This window comes from Aptenodytes forsteri, unplaced genomic scaffold (assembly GCF_000699145.1).
Source record: "Aptenodytes forsteri isolate BGI_AS27 unplaced genomic scaffold, ASM69914v1 Scaffold15, whole genome shotgun sequence".
Lineage (NCBI taxonomy): Eukaryota > Metazoa > Chordata > Aves > Sphenisciformes > Spheniscidae > Aptenodytes > Aptenodytes forsteri.
In genome coordinates this window covers 13431068-13449465 of record NW_008795129.1, presented here as the reverse complement: position 1 = coordinate 13449465, position 18398 = coordinate 13431068, and the positions used below count along the sequence as shown (strand labels likewise).

General features: G+C 35.9%; 1 protein-coding gene across 2 annotated transcripts in view; it reads right to left on the bottom strand.

Annotated features, from left to right (window-relative positions):
• Positions 1-18372, bottom strand: part of SLK (STE20 like kinase) — a 52083-nt gene extending 33711 nt beyond the window's left edge. For both annotated transcript variants that reach the window (XM_009277844.2, XM_009277845.2), the window contains exon 1: positions 18161-18372. In XM_009277844.2, the coding sequence (XP_009276119.1) occupies positions 18161-18310 (150 nt within the window). In that variant the 5' untranslated portion in view covers positions 18311-18372. The remainder of the gene's footprint in view (positions 1-18160) is intronic.
• Between the last annotated feature and the right edge of the window lie 26 nt (positions 18373-18398).

The window sequence follows — 18398 nt, the reverse complement described above, 5'->3', positions numbered from 1 at the left end:
TCTTCTGCCACGTAACATTCTCCGAAGGTCAGAGCAGGAGCAAAAATGTTTGTGTAGATGCAGTCTTGATTTTCATATACTCATTTTGCATTTGGGTACACAAACATTTAAAGTCAAATAACCATTCATGTTACTCAGAAGTTCTGCACTTTCAAAATATGTCCTGTATCACTAGCCCAGCAGTTTCTTCCTGTATTTTAGCTCTCAACTACCAATTCAAGTTATTCCAAATGCTCTGCTTAAATACATTTGATTCTGCTTCCATGACAGGTGATTTAAGCTGTAGTCCTACACTAAGAAATCCAGACTGGCATCTTCAATGGTTACGGTTCAATCCTGCCTTATGTAGAGACAAGGAAGAAAGTGGGGAGAAAGATTTTCTTTCTTTGCATTAACAAAATTTGATCTTTTCAAAAGATTCATACACGATGGTTGAAAACTGAATTGGAATAACTCATTGTCCCAAGATCTGACTAATGCAGTATGACATAGATATTATTAACTAATATATGCAACAATACATAAATATTGCAATCCCTCCACCAAAACTTCTATTTGGATTCTATATTTAAGGTTACTGCAGCAAACTTTAACTTAGAGAGATAGTATGCACAAGGGAATAGCAAACTGTATGTTAAAGCACTGTTCTTGCAATGGATGGCAGAGGCTCATTAGCAGAAAACACACAGAAAAATACTCTTATTCTCTTAATTCTAAGGTAAAGTACTTTTAGAAAGATGGATTGCAGGTTTGCATAGAATAAATATTATCTTGTAAATTAGAACTTGCAAATTACTTTCTGAACCTAAATCTCTCACAAATGGAAATGACATCTAATGCACAAAAATGTTGTAAACATTTGAAAACGTATCAGTACAAGAAAGAAGAATAACCATTCTACACAAAACTAGAATCTGCGAGTATGTGAAATTAGTGGCTCCTCCCTTTCAGTCCTGGACTTCTATACGGTATCATATATCCAAATATAAGTTCCACAGCCAGAAGCTTTGTGAAGAGACTGAAAGTAGAATATTAAAAGGCAGGTCTACTGTCTGGGCATCCAGCCAAGACATTGCATATTCCCAGCCATGGACAGCAGGGAGAGCAGAGCCACCGTTCCAGAGTAATAGGATTACAGCTCAGAGATTACTCATAGTCTTTCATCTTTAGACCAATATGAAGTTTCAGCCTTGGAATCAGGAGCTGTTTCAGCTTTCTATCACCAGCAAATGTTTCCTTCCCAACTGTGCAGCTCCCCTCCTGCGATGTAGCACGTTGGCATCTAAAAATTAAACACTACTTGCAACTGAAAAAAGTTAAGTATGTCCTTCATCTGTTGTTCAGCCAACCAGAAACAAAGCTGAGATACGAGGTAGAAGATCGTTCATCACCTTTCTTCCTGATGCCTGATCTCTTTTGAGATGTTATATAACCACACTGCATGTTTCACAGGCAGCAAAACAAATCAATTGAGAAGCTTTTCCTTTCTGACTCATTCTTCTCAATAAAACTACAGTCATAATCATAGATCATCAAGGTTGCCAAAAAGTGAAAAATATGCGCATCCCTATTCAGCAAAAGATGTTTTTACACGTAAAAAGCTACACTTTTGTGTAAACCTGGGATTGTCAGATCTAGCTCCATATATGCTTTCTGATGATGTCTGAGTAATCAGTACTGAAAAATTGTCCTTGTACAACACAAAGGCAAGAGCTGCTTCTCAGAGCTAGCAGAAAGCGGTGGATCTCAGGCTTTCTTAAACATATGAACCAAGGAAAAAAAATTGCTATAATTGCAGATTTTAACAGCCTGATCAAATAAATCTGTAATAAGTAGTGTGGTGTACTGGAAAAACTACACTGGACTTTGTTTTGTATAAATTTACTATACCATATTTAACACTGTCCTGTGCATCTTGAAACTTAAACTCCATGATTGACCAGTATCAAGTGTTCAAACTTCTTTTCAAAACATGGAAAGTGTTCTTTATTAGTGAATTTTAGGGAAAAAAAAAAAATCTACTTTAATTAATCAGATAAAAAGGAAGCATTAATTCTAACATTGAATGCTGAGAAATGTAATTAAAAGTACCAGTTTGCATTCAAGAGCAAACAGCTACCTCTGCAATATTAAACCACAGTTTTTATAATAAATCACAAGTTAGGCCAATGAAGGAGATGGCAACCTCCATAGACTTCTGGAAATTAAGATGTGCCAGTCATTTCAAAGAAGCTACGTTATTTTGTACCAGTCTTCACTGCACAATGTTTGAAAATGTAGTAGTAATAAAAAAAACTATAGAGAATTTCAATTTTTTGTTTAATTATACATATGGTTCGTCCAAGGAATTAAAAACCAGCTAACTTCAGTTATACCTGCTAGAACTTGTTGAAATGACTGTTACAAAAGAACTATTCATAAAATAATGAAAGGATAGTACCTACCAAAGAAGATGATACACCCTTAAACTACAGCTGATCAGCCAAAATTTTTCCCTGCCTGCACAATGTATCATAACTACCTACTATAAAGTTTCTTCTACTTAAGAAATGTTTAATGCCATGGAAAAAATACTGAAATAGAAGTGTAGATAAAAGCATCTCCATTTCCTACAAGCAAGTAGTATTACTAACAAAGTGGAGCCCAGGGTTCAACCCAGACTACTGAAGTACATCTTGGTGATACTGTGGTCTGGTGCTGCCTTTGTGGCCATACTAGTTTCGGAGCGGTTTCCATGGCAACTTCACTCTTTCAACATTATCCTTGTACTTTGTACTTATTGTGGTTCTTCTGCTTCCTCCATAGCTGGTTTCTGAGGATTCCACAAGTTATTTTTGGGAGTGGTATGGAATATACTTTTCACATTTAACCTCATGAATCCCTATATGTATTTTCATTAATTCTGTGGTATTTTGCATACTAGCTAAGCAGAGTTCCCATCCTGATTCATGCATTGTGTCACTGAAATCAGGGACAGAATATTTATATGCATGTTTGAAAAGTACCAGGACTGACCTGGCAAGTATGTGCAAAATAACTGAAACAGTCCTTTAGAGGAAACTTAACAGAGGAGATTATATCAGATTTTAGCATCATTCTTCCTATTTAAGCAAATCCATTTAAAAAACAGAATAAAAGTAAGAAAAAAAAAAAATTGCTAAACATTGGTAAGAACATCTCCAAAATATGCTATGCTGTTTTCTAATATCACATTATTATTCTCCCTTCTCTTGTTGCATGATAGCTCACATAAAAGAAACAGGGAAAACCAGCTGACAATATTGGGAAAACATTTGTAACTAAAGCATTAAGTCGTATCAGAGGTACAAGTGCAAAGGACTGGTGTTTTTTTCCTAAACTCAGTTATAACAACTGTACATACTACTTGCAAAAGCAGCATTAAAATACACAACTCTGCATTACAATCAATTCCTATACTTGAGAAGGGGGAGGTGTGACAAATTAAGATTTATCCCTGCAGTGCTAAGCTGCTTTGCCAGTATCTTTCATCTGCAGAGGACACTAACAGCTGCCAGCAGAGGTTTTCTCCATTTTACCCAGCACCAGACAATGTCAGCGCCAAACTGACTTACAACTTCCCAGGAAAGATAGTATCCCAGTGTATCTTCATCTTGGATTACAGATATCCTACAGTTATTTACTCACTCTTGTGTCATTAGAAAAAAAACCCATAATGCTTACTGCTTATTAATTCACAAGTTTATTTTAGTCCCTACAGCTTAAAATTAAGTCTTTATTCCAGCAATAAACACACCTTTATTCCAGATGACAGAAATTAATAATGCTTCCAAGAAACAATGATATCAAGAAATAATTTTTAATCAGTTTAATCAATTGCTAATTCTAGCGGTTCACTAGAATTACTTTTAAGACAACCAACAAGCCAGAGTTGAAGCTGTGTCCAGACTGTTGTTTTTTCAGAAAGGTACCACGCTGCCAGCCTGACAGTTGAGAATTTTATTATTTGCTCTTGATAATTTTATGATTTGTTTGAACACAGGACTGAAGAAACCTCCTGTTCCTTCACCTGGGAGGATTCTATGTTATCATCTTGCTTCTAGTCATTTAACATCTGTAACAATGCTTTAGTTCACTTGAGATTTCTTTCAGTAACACTGGAGCTCAGAGAGCCAGTATTACTCCTGCTAACATCTTTTCCCAGGGAGACATTTGGAGTTGTAAAAGCTAACTCTGTAGCTTTCTGCAAACAGATACACCACAGAGCGTTTTGGCTTCATGTAGCACTAAGTCATTTTGTTTACTAGCACTTTACAGACTATATAGCGTACATTCACAGATGTACACGTATCAACCTAGAATACTTTTTTTTTTTTTAAATAAAGTGGCTAGGCCAACCCACAGTTCCTCAGAGTTAGGTTACAAAACAAAATTGGGATCTCCTCTGCCCAGAGCCTTTAGCCAGATCAGTTGTAAGATGGCTACAGCTGTTTGCTGACCCAGCACAGCTATTCATGTATGAAAAAACAACAAAAAAGCGCGCATCTGACTTGAGCATAGAAAATCCTGTCTTTCCCAACTGGAAACGAATAAGTCAACAAAATAATAAAGAAAAATGACAATTTCTTGGGACTTTAAGAACCCTTCAACAAAGGCCTTCTGACATGTTACTAGGGAAACTACATAGTCATAGAAATGAAATGTGGCACAGTCATTAAGTTAAAAAAACTTGCTGTCAAAAAAGTAAAGAATATTATTAAAAGCTTACATTTCATATAGCAGAAGGAAGGCATTTAAGGACCTGTACTATAGACAATTTATTTTATGTATTTATTGCAGAAGATGATGGGATATAACAGATGTAACTTAACTGCCATTCAAAGTGTATACATCTTACTAGCTCAAAAATATGGGCAGTTTGGGAAAAGGTTCTGTATAATTTGATACTGCAATGTGAACCATATGCAAGACTTCCAATGAGCACAGCTAAATAGCCTGAGAGGAACGATTAAATAAAACAAGATGAAGCATTATCACCCCATTTCATTCTTTGTCTTGCTAAAATGAACAATAATAAACTATACTTTATATATTTTAAGGGAAAAATATAAACTATACAGGCAGTTTAAGATTCAGCATTTTACAAAAAGACACAGTTGTAACAGTGGGAAATGAAACGTGACTACATCAAGACCACATTAAAACCGGCAACAGCTCTTGCAAAACTATCAAAGCATATATTCTGTTGCTCCATGCATGCTCTAGTTTGTTGAGATGAAACTTCCCCTATTTCTGAAGAAAAAAGGAAGTAGAGTAGCTTTTGACAGCTTTCATAAAAAAGCTGTACATCATCCCTGTTTTTTAAGTAAAATTGTTATAGAAACCAATTCATATTCTCTTTATGGTATTAATGTATTTTAAAAAGAATGGGAAATTTAGAATTCTAGAAGGAAGTTATTGCTTCCTTATGTACACATCTTTAAAACAATTTAACAGAAACCAACTGCAAAGACAGGAACAACAAAAAAAGAAATCAATATAGTTAAGCCAGTGCCTTTCAGCTCTCTAACAAGTAAACAAGTTATTTTCAAGTCAGTTCTACAATGAACTTTATTAATTACAAAATTCACTATGATGATGTATGCTAGTTAATGCTTATACAGTCTGTGGCTTGCCAGTAGTTTTCTTGTGAGTCTTAAGTAATGACCCTAAAGCTACATACCGTCTCATGAAAACAAAGTGAAATCTTCTGACATGCAAGTTAGAAAGGTTGCCTCACATACAGTTTATAATGACCTAGCTATCTTTGTGCTGCAAGTATTACATCTCAAGAGATGAGAAAGAGCCATCTGAATAAACATTTGGTATTCCTTGAAAATTGGCTAATGTAGTGCCACAAAAATAGCATCTTGGGTTCTGTCAGTAAACTTCACTCATATTCAACACAGTAGTGAAACATGTTGCTTCTGATGTTGCCTTTCAGATTAACTGTTTGGTTTGTTGTTTGATTTTTTTTTTTTAATTGGTGAATTTAACAAACGAAACAATTAAGAAAACTGACTACTCTGAGAAACTATATGAATGCCAATCCTATTATTTATCAGCTGATTTCAAAAGAAATTTTAATGTAGAAGCATGCTGCTGCTGAGAATCTTTTTCAGATTCTGATATGTTTTTTGCACTTGCTGCTTGCCATTTTACCGATTAGTGTAATTAATTCAGAATTTACCTAATATGCTAGTGATAAATGCAAATTGCCCTAGGAATAATTGCATTACTTGATAAAATTATTAAAAACAAGTCCAGACAAACAAATCAAGATAAAATGCTTCAACTCTCTTTGCAGAGCTTGATGCACAAAATATGCAAAGGGAAAAGAGTTGCTTTACTCGGACTTTTGCAACTAATAAACTTGTGAGCTTCTCTTGTGAGGTAAAAGATTTTCATGCAATGTAGGAACAATGTTCTTCCTCCAACAGAACTGCTGAGTATCATGATAAAGTTAAACACTGCAAACAGTTAAACACACAAGATGTTCAAGAGGAAGTACTGTTCTTGTCTCTTAATAGTGTGGCAATGTTACTTTTAATGGAATTATTAAAGCTTTATTTTGCCCATGTCCCCAAGAATTGACAGCAATGAGGATGCACCAGCATAGCTGTTAGAGATGAAGCAGTTTTCTCTTTGATAAGACTTCCCCCTTTCTCCTACTCCTCCTTTTCTCTCATGTTTATTTTTTTTTATTCTTTTATTAGGCTGAAGGCTTTTTGAAGCAGAGGGCTATCTTTTGTTGTGTATTTATACAGTGAGAGGGAATGCAGAATTCCATTCCTTTGGGAAAATAATCTAAGCCATTTCTTGCTTCAAAACACTCTGCTCACTCTGAAATTCAATTCTGTTTATGTACTTTCCTCATACAGGTAAATTTAGTGCCAAATAAGAAGTCTTACAAAATTTTCATTCTAGCAGTTACGCAGCATACCTAAAGTAGAGAAAAGAATCACCACCTGGAAGAAAATTTGGAACATTGGCTTTTAGTAAATTTCCAGTTAAAAATATGTCTACGTAACAAAATTCTTCTAGCATGGATGTCAGTGAGGCAAAAGGACAGAACTACTGGCTCATAACAATACCAACAGCAGCATTTAGCAAAACTGCCTTTTTGTCAGTACTGTTGCTAACAGCAGATGGTTTATACAACACAAGTCCATCTATTTTTTCTTTTGTCCTGACAAAAAGCATTCATCTGACACACCTTAACAACTTCAGAGTATCAATATGCCACCTTGATGCTTCCCTTTTATAGCTATTTAAGCCAATGCTGACACTGTCCTGTCATTTTTCCCTTACATCAGCACTGTCACTTCTCTGGCCCTCCCGTGAGCTGGTCTGGGGAGCCACGAAGATTACATGTACAATCAGCTTTTGGGTGGTTTAGTTCCTTGAACCAGATCATCATGGGGTTGGCAAGCACCAGACCTGTCACAAGGAAGGAGGTGGGAATGGGAATACACTGCCAGAATTCTGGCTGCATTGACCTGTGTCGTCCAAAACTGTTGTGGAAAACAGTCATGGTAAAGACACAGCCACTCATCATTCAAAAGCTGCTTCTGTACTTACTAAAGCTATTGAAATGCACCACTTTGAGAAGATGTGTTATCGACTGTTTCACTTAGTATCACAGTTCCACGCTGTTTTAGTGCTTTTCAGAGATTCAAAAGAATCTTCTTCATATTGCAGTGGCTCAAAGGTGAGGTCCCATACTGGGCCACTAAAGACGAAGAAGTTACGTTGAAATGGACATCACTGAAATAGGAGAGTTAACAAGTCTGTACACTAGCCCATTTTTATATTTCACTTTTAAATGCTAGGGGAAATGTGTGGGGTTTTGTTTGTTTGTTTTTATTTAAGTGTAACATGCTAAATTAACAAACAACTTCTAGGGTTATTAAATTGAGGAGAACATCTAAGTTTGTTGCTAAGAGACAACTTAAAGTTCTCGCTACAGCCAAAAGCAAAGGAGGCATTTTCAGGTACCCCAGCTATCCCTGTCAATCAATGGGAAACACTTGACAGAATTCTTGTTTATATGGTGATCCTTAAGCTTTCAGACTTCCCACCCCAAAGACATGAAAAATAGCAGACAGTGCTTACCTCTTTCAGGGAACTCGGTTAGTGCATCTTCACTAGTAGTAAAAACTAGTTAGAAAGGGTGAAAGAGTAAAAACAAGCTTGGCTTAACTCTAAGAGTACCCATTTCTCCGCATTACTGGAATGATTCGACTTCGTTTTGGGGATAATTCCTGTTCAAACTCTTCTGACGATATTTCCCAGCGACCATCACAGTTCACCGTTTTCACAGTGTAATGTAGTTGCACAGACCTATGGTTCTGACCCATGACTATCCGGCACTGAAAACCAGAACAGTTCGCCTGAATGGTGAACTGAAGGATTTGTGGCATCCGCAGAAGTTGAGCAAGTAAGAGAATGAGAGAAGGACAATTAAAATCATTAAAGGGTCAAGCAGTTGTCTTATAAAAAAAAAAAACAGACTAAAAAGGTTGGGCCTCTTCAATTCAAACAGGAAAAGCTGAAGGTGGGGCAGGAACATGACTGAACTTTACAAAATAAAGGAGGCAGCATATGAATTGAATAAAGCCTGGTTGAGACAAAGGCTGTGAAGGAGATGAGGGTTTACTGCAACGTGCTAATTCTTGCTGAAGCACTCAATTGACATTTCTCCGTTAAGGTTTTACTGCCTTCTGATTACAAAGTATTAACTTTTCCTGGTAAAGTACAGTTTAGAAATACAAGTGAAAAGTCATCTTCTATAATGTGAAATCTAGACATGTGCTAGAGAAAAGCTTTCGTTTTACAGCATAAATCTGTGTCCGGAGAACCATTACAAGATAAAGAAAGAATAAATTCCAGTGCAAAAAGTCTTGCCAAGTTATTACTGTATCATTAACAAAGTTACAATAACTTCCCTCAGAACACTGTTTTCTGAATCATGGTATGACTAAACATTTCTAGAGACAAAACCCAGTTCCTTAAAGTCCTCCTTAAACAAGAAATTCTCAGACAGATCTAGAATGCTGTTCAATTAGATATGAAGAAAGTAAAGGGACAGTCTTCTCCAATTCATTATCAAGCTAGATAGATTCAAAAGGATTCTGCCTTAGCATAGGGATTCACCATTGCTTTCATATTAAATAAAACAATTTTGATGTAGGCACAACTTAAGTTTTAAGGTAATGGTTCCCCCAAAAGCTTCAGCAGACTGTACAGTTGCCCTTCCACTCTCTGCTCACCCACTCATTTTGAATAACTGCATTAATGCAACTTTAGAAAAATTCTTTCTGAAAATAACGTCCCTTTATTTGTCATGGCCTCCTTCGGTTTCAGATTTTCTGAAACAACCACCAACAGACTAATTTCTAAGATTTACACTTTAGGGTAACAGTCACTTAGTCCTCTGTAGTAAGGAGAGATTAAGCAAATCTTAAAAGCTAATCAATAAATTGATTTGGCTATTGTAGTATGATCCTACTTTTTCACTTCTTCATATTCTTCTCCGTAGAAAAGTCAGTAAAAATTAAAAATCATATCATGGGATAGCATGCTTCGGGTATCAGAACCTTCTTAAAGCCAGATTTTGGGTGGAACTTGATTCAAGCGTGAATCTATGCTTGAGCAATTTCTTGCTCTAGGCTATAGGTAATTAACTAAATAGAAAATGGCTCAAAATTATAAACATGGCTACGTAAAGGGGAAAAAGTTTGTGTCTTTCTCTTAGCTTCCAAATCACCATTCATGCTTAGCTGTTTTACATTAACACATATAAACACATGCAATCCCACAGAATACTGCAAACCAGTCTTAATCCAGAAGAGTAAAAATAAACAAGAAAAATCTGTAACTTCGATATTGTGACTTGCTTTCACATACATTTAGAACTGCGTTAAGAAACACTATGTCCTCCTAAAACCAAATATGATAGTTTAAGTAGGTGCATTAAATATACAAAGAATCTTCCATTACTATTTTATTGTGAATTTTTTGCTTCAGGTAAATTTTCTGCTGCATGTACTTTAGTTGGTTTGTATCATGAATGTAGAGCATATTCAACAGAAAATTAGAAACAGCAATGGAAAATTTACACTAAAGCCTTAATTTTTTGTTGAAGTATGAATACCATTGCAGAGTGGTTTGAGGTCGCCTACTAGCTTTTATTGAACATTACTTAGCTAATTTTTATTGCCTGTCAGGTAAATTTTCTGCTGCATGTACTTTAGTTGGTTTGTATCATGAATGTAGAGCATATTCAACAGAAAATTAGAAACAGCAATGGAAAATTTACACTAAAGCCTTAATTTTTTGTTGAAGTATGAATACCATTGCAGAGTGGTTTGAGGTCGCCTACTAGCTTTTATTGAACATTACTTAGCTAATTTTTATTGCCTGACATCCTTCAAACATATTCTTCAAGTACTAGGTCTTTTTTCTCTCTAAAAAGATTCTTTCCCATTTCTGAGTGGGGGAAAAAAAATGTGTTTCCACATGACATATTTGAGACATATCTGACAGTTAAAAATTTATTTCAAGCATTCCAAACTGTAATCATGTTATAAAACCATTAAAAGTGTATTGGATAGAGGGAGTTACGGTATGTATTTTACATGGGTTTGGAGAAAAATTACAAAACATCATTCTTTTTTTACTCTGTGCTATTAATTCAGTCTGCTTTGTTTTCTAACTGCAAATTTCATGGCTTTTCCATCACTAAACACTGAAAACTGGAACAATCCAAACAGTATCAAATGAAAAGATAGCACAACCGTTATATTTGAGTAATTTGGCAGCTACTGTAAAGACAATAGGCAAAAGAGGTGAGACAATACTAATTCATCAATTCTGTGTACAATCTGAATATAATTAAAGGTTACTGGGGGAGCACAAAGCAGCAAAGGCCAAAAAGTATTCATAAATGACACTTCAGGCACCAGGATCTCAGGGAATGCATTTAAGATCTCAAACCAGAGGGTTTAATTACATGCTGCCTCTTTTACACAGACACAACTGTCATTGGAGAAGAATGATGTTTATAATCTTAAAAGATTCTCAAAATGTGGGTCACGGCCCATGAAATATGTAAGGCCCATTCATAACTGCATTTAATTAAAAAACAAAAAAAATCCCAAACTGGGGATTGTGGCATTTGCAAATACAAACCCAACAAATTATTTCTTCAATATCGTTTATGGGGTGGTCAAAACTAGAATTTGGGTCACCACCAAAAGAAACTTGTGAACTACTGCTCTGCAACAATAGCACATATTACTGCTTGGAGGATTGTATTACTGGAGGACTACTTCCCTGCCAAAGACTAAGCTCAAGAGATTTAACCAATTTGTCTACCAAACCTGTTAAAAAAACCCCCAAAACAGTACCACAACATTTTTTTAGCTCCTGTTTCAGAATTATTTAATTAAATAGACTGCACCTGACTTAGATATGAAGAATTATTTCACCAAGTTAGAACAGCTTAAAGAAGCAGCTTCATTCTGCAGTCTATTTCACAACATTACAGTCACATTTAGCTTGTGCCTGAAATCCAAAGTTTTACTCTCCAGACAAGAAACCAACAGTCCAAGCACTTACACAAACAGTTAGCTAAGAAATATGAAATATCAGATGACATGAAAAAAATAGGAACTTTTATAAACATAGATAAATAAAATCAAATAATGATTTCCTATTTACTTAGAGTTTCAAACAGTTTATATAACTGTGCTCACACCTTGGAAAAGATGACTGCCTTACCAAGGAGTGATCATGAGCATTCTATATTTATCCTTCAAACTTGTCATCCTTCACAAACTTGTCCTCAGTTTTTATTCTGATTGCAACAGACAATACATTACTCATAAGTTAAGTATTGCGATGCTGATTTTAAGCCAAATGACTTAAAGATGTCCAAAAAGTGAGACATGAAACACGTGCTATACTTCTTTAGAGTATTTCCTTGCTACAGACAAAATGGAAAGGAGATATTACCTTCTGCAAATAGCCATTTAAAACAAGAAAATTATCTCAGTTTACAGTCTAGAGACGACTTTCTTGCACTACCCCTTTCCTCAGAAAACTTAGCGAGAGTGACAATAGGTGTAAAGAGCTCTGTAAAGCTTTCCCCTTGACACATTTGCCAGGGTTTAAAACAGTGATACTGCCTTTTCCTTATCTGGTATCTTCAACATGCTAAAACTGCAATAGTGTGAAAATAAAGATAACATTATAGAGCAACTCACCAAGCTGATCAGCAACACTAAAATCGTTGGTTTGTCTTCTATGAATGGTCACATATCTTTTTTCATTTAGACCATACACAGCAGCCCTAAAATACTCAGGCTGCTCTTATGGAAATGACTGTTCTTAGCAAGCTTCAGGTAAAGTTTTAGTTCTATTTTACTTAGACTAAATATTTAAAATTGAACATTGCCATCTTATACATTAGTCTCTTGAGAATAAATCAACTCTCTTCTCTCCTCTATCTACTAATGCCTCTATGGCTAAACAAAGCAACATGGCATTTAAGTGAATATTATTAATTCAGATCTCCTGAGGACAACTGTACTATTTTACTGCTCCAGATTAATCAGAGGTCAACTTATATAGTCAATTATGAATGAAAATAGATTAGAACAAAAAATATTAAGTATAGCAAACAATTTTAATCAAAATTGCCAAAAGTTCTTCACTGATTCATTCTTATGTACTAAAATTCATTTTAGGACATTTTCACCCGCGTTTTCTTTCCAGGTCTAGGCTTATGGCAGAGTCACACATGAAACTTCAGGTTCACAAAACACAGTATTTGACTGGAAATTTTCAAACGTGAATTTATCTTCCAACTAGTACCAAACATACAGGATTTCAGACGAACTCAAGCAATATCCTTCCACAGGGAACTGTACCTTTTATATAGGAATGTTTGCGAGTTCCAACAGCTCTAACAAGTTCTTCTAAAGAATTAGTGGAGCTAATGACACCAGATAAGTCAAAAGATAAAGAGCAGACAAAACCCAGCATATCAGTGCTGCAGCTTAGATATTGTGGTCAAAATCTATTCCTATGAGTGTTGTTACAGATGTAGAAGATATCCATCCTAGCAAGCAGCACGATACATTAGTGTCATTACGATAACTTCAAGTTGCAATATCCAGCTGTAGGAATTATTTAGATCAATGTGCTGTAAGGCCACAGAAACTAGGCAATATAAATTCTCCTTGCTCTGTCCTGATTTTGTTTTCAGGTCAGACTAATTAAAGTATTTTCCAGGATTAGAAAATAAGTTACGATGTTAGTGGTACGCAAAAAGTACTTCTAAGCAGCCAGCAGTTGTCAGTTCATTTTTTGGCAGTAAAAGGAGTTAAAGCCGCACTATCATTAAATGATGTAAGTAAATTGGTCCAGTCTTTATTAATTTAGTGATTAATTAAATCACTATTTAAAATTTGTACTTGTTTCTACCTGCTGTAGAAGACATTAAGGCAAAAACAAGCTCTCCTGTAAGTCATATAGGTACATTACAGGTAAGATTGTTTTAAATACACAAACAAAAGCTTAATTTAAATGAAGCAACATCATTAGTTTATTGGACTTGAAGAAACACTATTATCAAAAGCCTGTTATCATTAGCCAGAGATGAGTTTGTATTGGCCACTATTGCAAATATAAGTATATATGAATACTTAACGTAGTTGTAATTTTCAGAAGAGAATGCATTTGGGTAATGCTGTTCACCATGATTATGGCTATCAGCTTCCACAACATTTCTTCTCTGAACCTAAAGAGAACGCAGAATAGGCTTTTTAACCAAACACCAGTTAATTGCTGAGAGTTGGAAAACTTGTCTTCATGACTTTAGATGAAATACAAGTATTTGATTTTCCAGATTCCTATGAGAATCTTGTATACACAATGCTTCCAACATTTTAGATTCAGGGTAATAAATGGGATACTATAAAAGGGCAGAATATTCCAATTCAAACTAAGAAGCGTGAATGCAATTCAAAACCAGACAAGTACAAAGGATTCTCTAATAATAACTTGTCAACTTCTATTAAAATATATATACACTATTTATTCTCTCTACATACACATACCATATATAGAAACCCTATATCTTATATAGTATACTGACACATATATTCTACCACTACAGAATCGGTTCCTGCAGAAGACTTAAAATTACTGTATTTGTACGGATGGTACCCATAATCGTCGTAACGATGGCCAAAAGGCCATTAATTTCTTGAAGGAGTATCCTCTAGTGAAGTGCTCAATGACACCAGCTAAACACTAGAAAAATGCCTTTCTGCAGTATGTGCTCTTATATTAGTGTACAATGTCCTTACTACCAGAAAAGGCTGGCAAATTTTACTGAAATATAGTCCCAGCACTTTATTTCATTGAAAAGGTTAACACAAGAATATAGCTGCATTTTAATTAGTATGTACATCTGTACAATAAAGATTGTCAATCAGTAACTTTAGCAAGAAAGAGCCACAGAACACATTAGGCATTTTAAAGGTCTGTTTTTGCACCACCTGAACATTAACTTCTGAGAATTCAGACAGCAGCTTAAAGCTGATGGTTACTCAAAATTACTACAGTTTAACACTTACTTATACTGATTTACCGTAAAGCAATGTTTACTATGTGCACTGAACTGACATTTGATACAATAGGGCAATATAACACACAATAAAGTAACATGATATAATAATGTAACTCATTTCTAAAGCAAACTGATTACAATTAAACACAAAGAGCATAAGATTCTTCAGGGGACTTAGGCTTATCAAATCAAGAGCAGTTACAATTTCAATCTCTTTTTAAAAAAAAAAAAAAAAAAAAAATACTTTGCGATCTAACTGCCAAATTTCAAAGTTGAAATCAGCCTCCAATGCTAATATTATGCTTCTTCAGTGGCTTTCAGAACCCTGGCAGCCCATTCAGTAATTCTAAATAACCCATGAAAGGCAATTAAAAAAGATTGGAAAAAAGTCTATCATCAGCAACCTCGAAATTCTCTTTACAAGGGCCATCACCTTTTACTGAAGTACTACAAGGGTCTATAAATTGAAAAAGGATGAAAAACTACACTATTATTCATTAGCCAAGAGCAAAAAAGAAAAGAAAATAGCCTAAAAGAGGCCTCTCTGAAGAGGCTGAAAAGGGCTAGAATGAAAAGTCCTATACAATCATAAACCTTTGCCATCAGTAGTCTGCAGTTACATAGCTCTTCTGATCACGAGAGACTTGCAACAGCAGTCGAAACATTTAGAAATAGAGTATTTCTAAACATTACTTAGAAGTTAGTGAATACAAATGTATGAATTGCCAGAGCTAAGAAAGCTTTAGAAAACTAGAACAAACAGCTTCAAAGGAAATAAGCTCTTCTAGCAATTTGGCTAAGTTATTAAAAAAATAAGCAAGACCCTTGTACGTGTTTGGGAAGAAGAGGAATGAATCACAAGTTTTCAATACCCTTAAGACTTCTGTATACAAAACTAGTTATCACTAGATGTAGCATTTTTTTATGTAAATAATTTAATTAGCTAGGCTTCATAATACTGCCAGAATAATTTAAGAGTTGCTTTTGAGTTTTTCTTTAAATATTTGATACTTTGTCCAGAAGATGAGTTACACAACTAAACCAAATACTTCTCTACAGAAAATCAAAGCATGTAACCAATCTAACCTATTTTTTATTAGACATCCAAAGTATACAAAGCCTTATTTATCTGGCAATTCCATTTTATCATATATCTGCCAAAACCCTGTCACACACTGACTCCTAGGATCTTAAACAAAAGCAAATGTAGTTTTGGAAAATGTAACTGACACTAGGATGTTGGGGTTTTTTTTGTAAAAAAAAAAATGAAACAAAAAACCCACCACACAAACAAAATTACACCCCCCACCCCCCCCCCCCCCCCCCCCCACTTAAAGACACAGTCTTCAAAAGTTGACAGCTCTGTTCTAGTTTACAGTTTTGATTTCAAAATTCAAGAACGTATTGAATGGCTATTCTTGCAGTTTCTCATTTGAGGTGTATATCCAAGAAAGAACAACCTAACACACCCTTGCTTTTGAAACAGTTTCTTGCCAAGCATGCTCAGATGCAGGAACACAAGTACAGTTACTATCTGCGTGTAATCCTTGTTCTCAAACTAGATGGAAACAAAATGAATGCTGCTGAATACATGCAGGAGGAGACTTTTTTTTTTTTTAAATGGGAATTTTTTTCCAGGAGTACTAGTACCTGTTAATTTTCACATGTGCTACGTTCACCAAGTTTACCATGTGAACTGCATGTGTAGTTCTGACCACTATTATTTTTAAAATAGGGTTTAATTCTGAAAAATTCAATTTCAACAGTTTACACTTTTGTCATTTCACATTGAGAAATAAATCTCAAAGTGAAAAATCACATCCAACTGGAAAAAACTCTCTTGTACACAAAGTACACTGAAATGCAAAATTTACCAGTCGTCTTACTCAGACACCTTCCTCTACAGACTACTGCTAATACAGACATGCCTACAGATAAAGATGAAGTTAGAAGAGGTTTGAGGATGGGAGGGGAAATGCATGCGGGGGAGGAGGAGAACACATTTAGCACTGTATCTTTGTGGCTTCCCCAGTCATCTCTATGGGACAGAACATTATATTTACGAATAGGGAATCAAAACTCCACTATGAAGTTTAAAGAAAAACTTTAATGCTCTGAAAATGCTGTTAGAGACAACATTATGTTTTTATAGTCACCAAGTTTTATGATATAGCAACTTCAGACATAGTTCCCAGTCATTTTAATCAAAAAAACTCTAACCTTCCACACTGACATGAGAACCACTGTCTAGACTACGTTATTACACCAACATCAAAATAAACTAGATACTCTTAAAATAGAACATTGACACATATTCCTAGGGTGAAAAAAAACACCTAGCATTCTGAACTAACTGTGGCACTTTTGCTCAAATTTACAAACAGGTTAACACCATAGTACAATAAAATCTAGAATAATTTCTACCAAAAATAGCACAGGTTTCATGAGTACCCAGATCTCATAAACTCTCAAATGCAGTACTTTAAATATAAACGTTTCTTGACCGAATTAGCTCTCAGAAACACTGTAAATGCTATTCTTTCTCATACTGTTTTTTTTCCTAGTCTCAAGAACCTGCTCCAGAGTCTCAAATCCATATCAGTTCCCCAATTCTCTCATGCTTATCCTCCATGATGTTTTTTTCCACACTATCCCTAAACCAAACGTGGAGCACTAATGCCCTTTTAGAACGAGGAAAAGTAGCTAAAGATTTGCCTGAAAGCTACAGTCTTGTCAAACACTTGCAGCGTTGTATCTACGTCATTGTACTCTACTTTGCTTGATAAATTCTAGATAAGCATCCTTAAAAACACTACTTGTACCAGTACACTTAAAGATCAAACAACTGAGAAAAGTTAGGAGATCCAACACAGGAATTCTGCCACGTAAAGAAAGCCAAGATAACACAACTATTTAATTCAATTCCACGTGGAACAAGATAGGAGAATGCCCATTAAAAGCGATGGGAGCTTGGCCCTATAAACTACGCACGAGGCACACAAGTCAATTTTACTGTTCATGGGCTTCCTTCCGTACAGAAACTTTAAAAAACACACGTATGAACTTCACACCTAAGAAAATACATTTTCTGTAAGACCAGAAGCCACACTGTCCACGAGTCCAAAAAACCAAAATACAGGAGAAGCGAGCGATCCAGCAACGGGCCGGGTGGAGCAGAAGGCGGGACAATGACCTAATAGGTCTTTTCTATCTTTAGTTTCATGAGCCTCTATGGGCAAGAAGCGTCTGGATCGCACGCTCTGCTCTCCCACACCACGGGAACTCGGGACACGTCCCTCCTCGCAGGGCAGTCAGCGGGCGCAGCGCTTACCTGCCTGACAAAGTTCTCCGGGAACTCGATGCTTACAACAGGCATCCCAAGGTGACAGAGCTTACAGACGGGCAAGCTTCAGACAGCGCTGAACTCAGAAGCAACACTACAAGTCATTTTTTAGCTACGAGCAATACTGCAAGTCATTTGAGTCGCCCGCTTGTCCTTACCTTGAACACTTTACCGAAAGCACCATCTCCCAGCTCTCCTATAATTTCCCAGAACTCTTCAGGGTTCAAATCCCTCTTGACGTGCTCGTATTGTTTCTTCTTCTTCTCACCACCCAGCTTGAAGATCTTACGAAAGTTGAAGAAAGACATTTTTCCGCCTGCCGAGGGAGGCCAGCCTCCAGGCGACCAGGCGGAGGGAGGGGGCTGGCGGCGCCCGGCGGGGCCCCCCCCGCCCGCC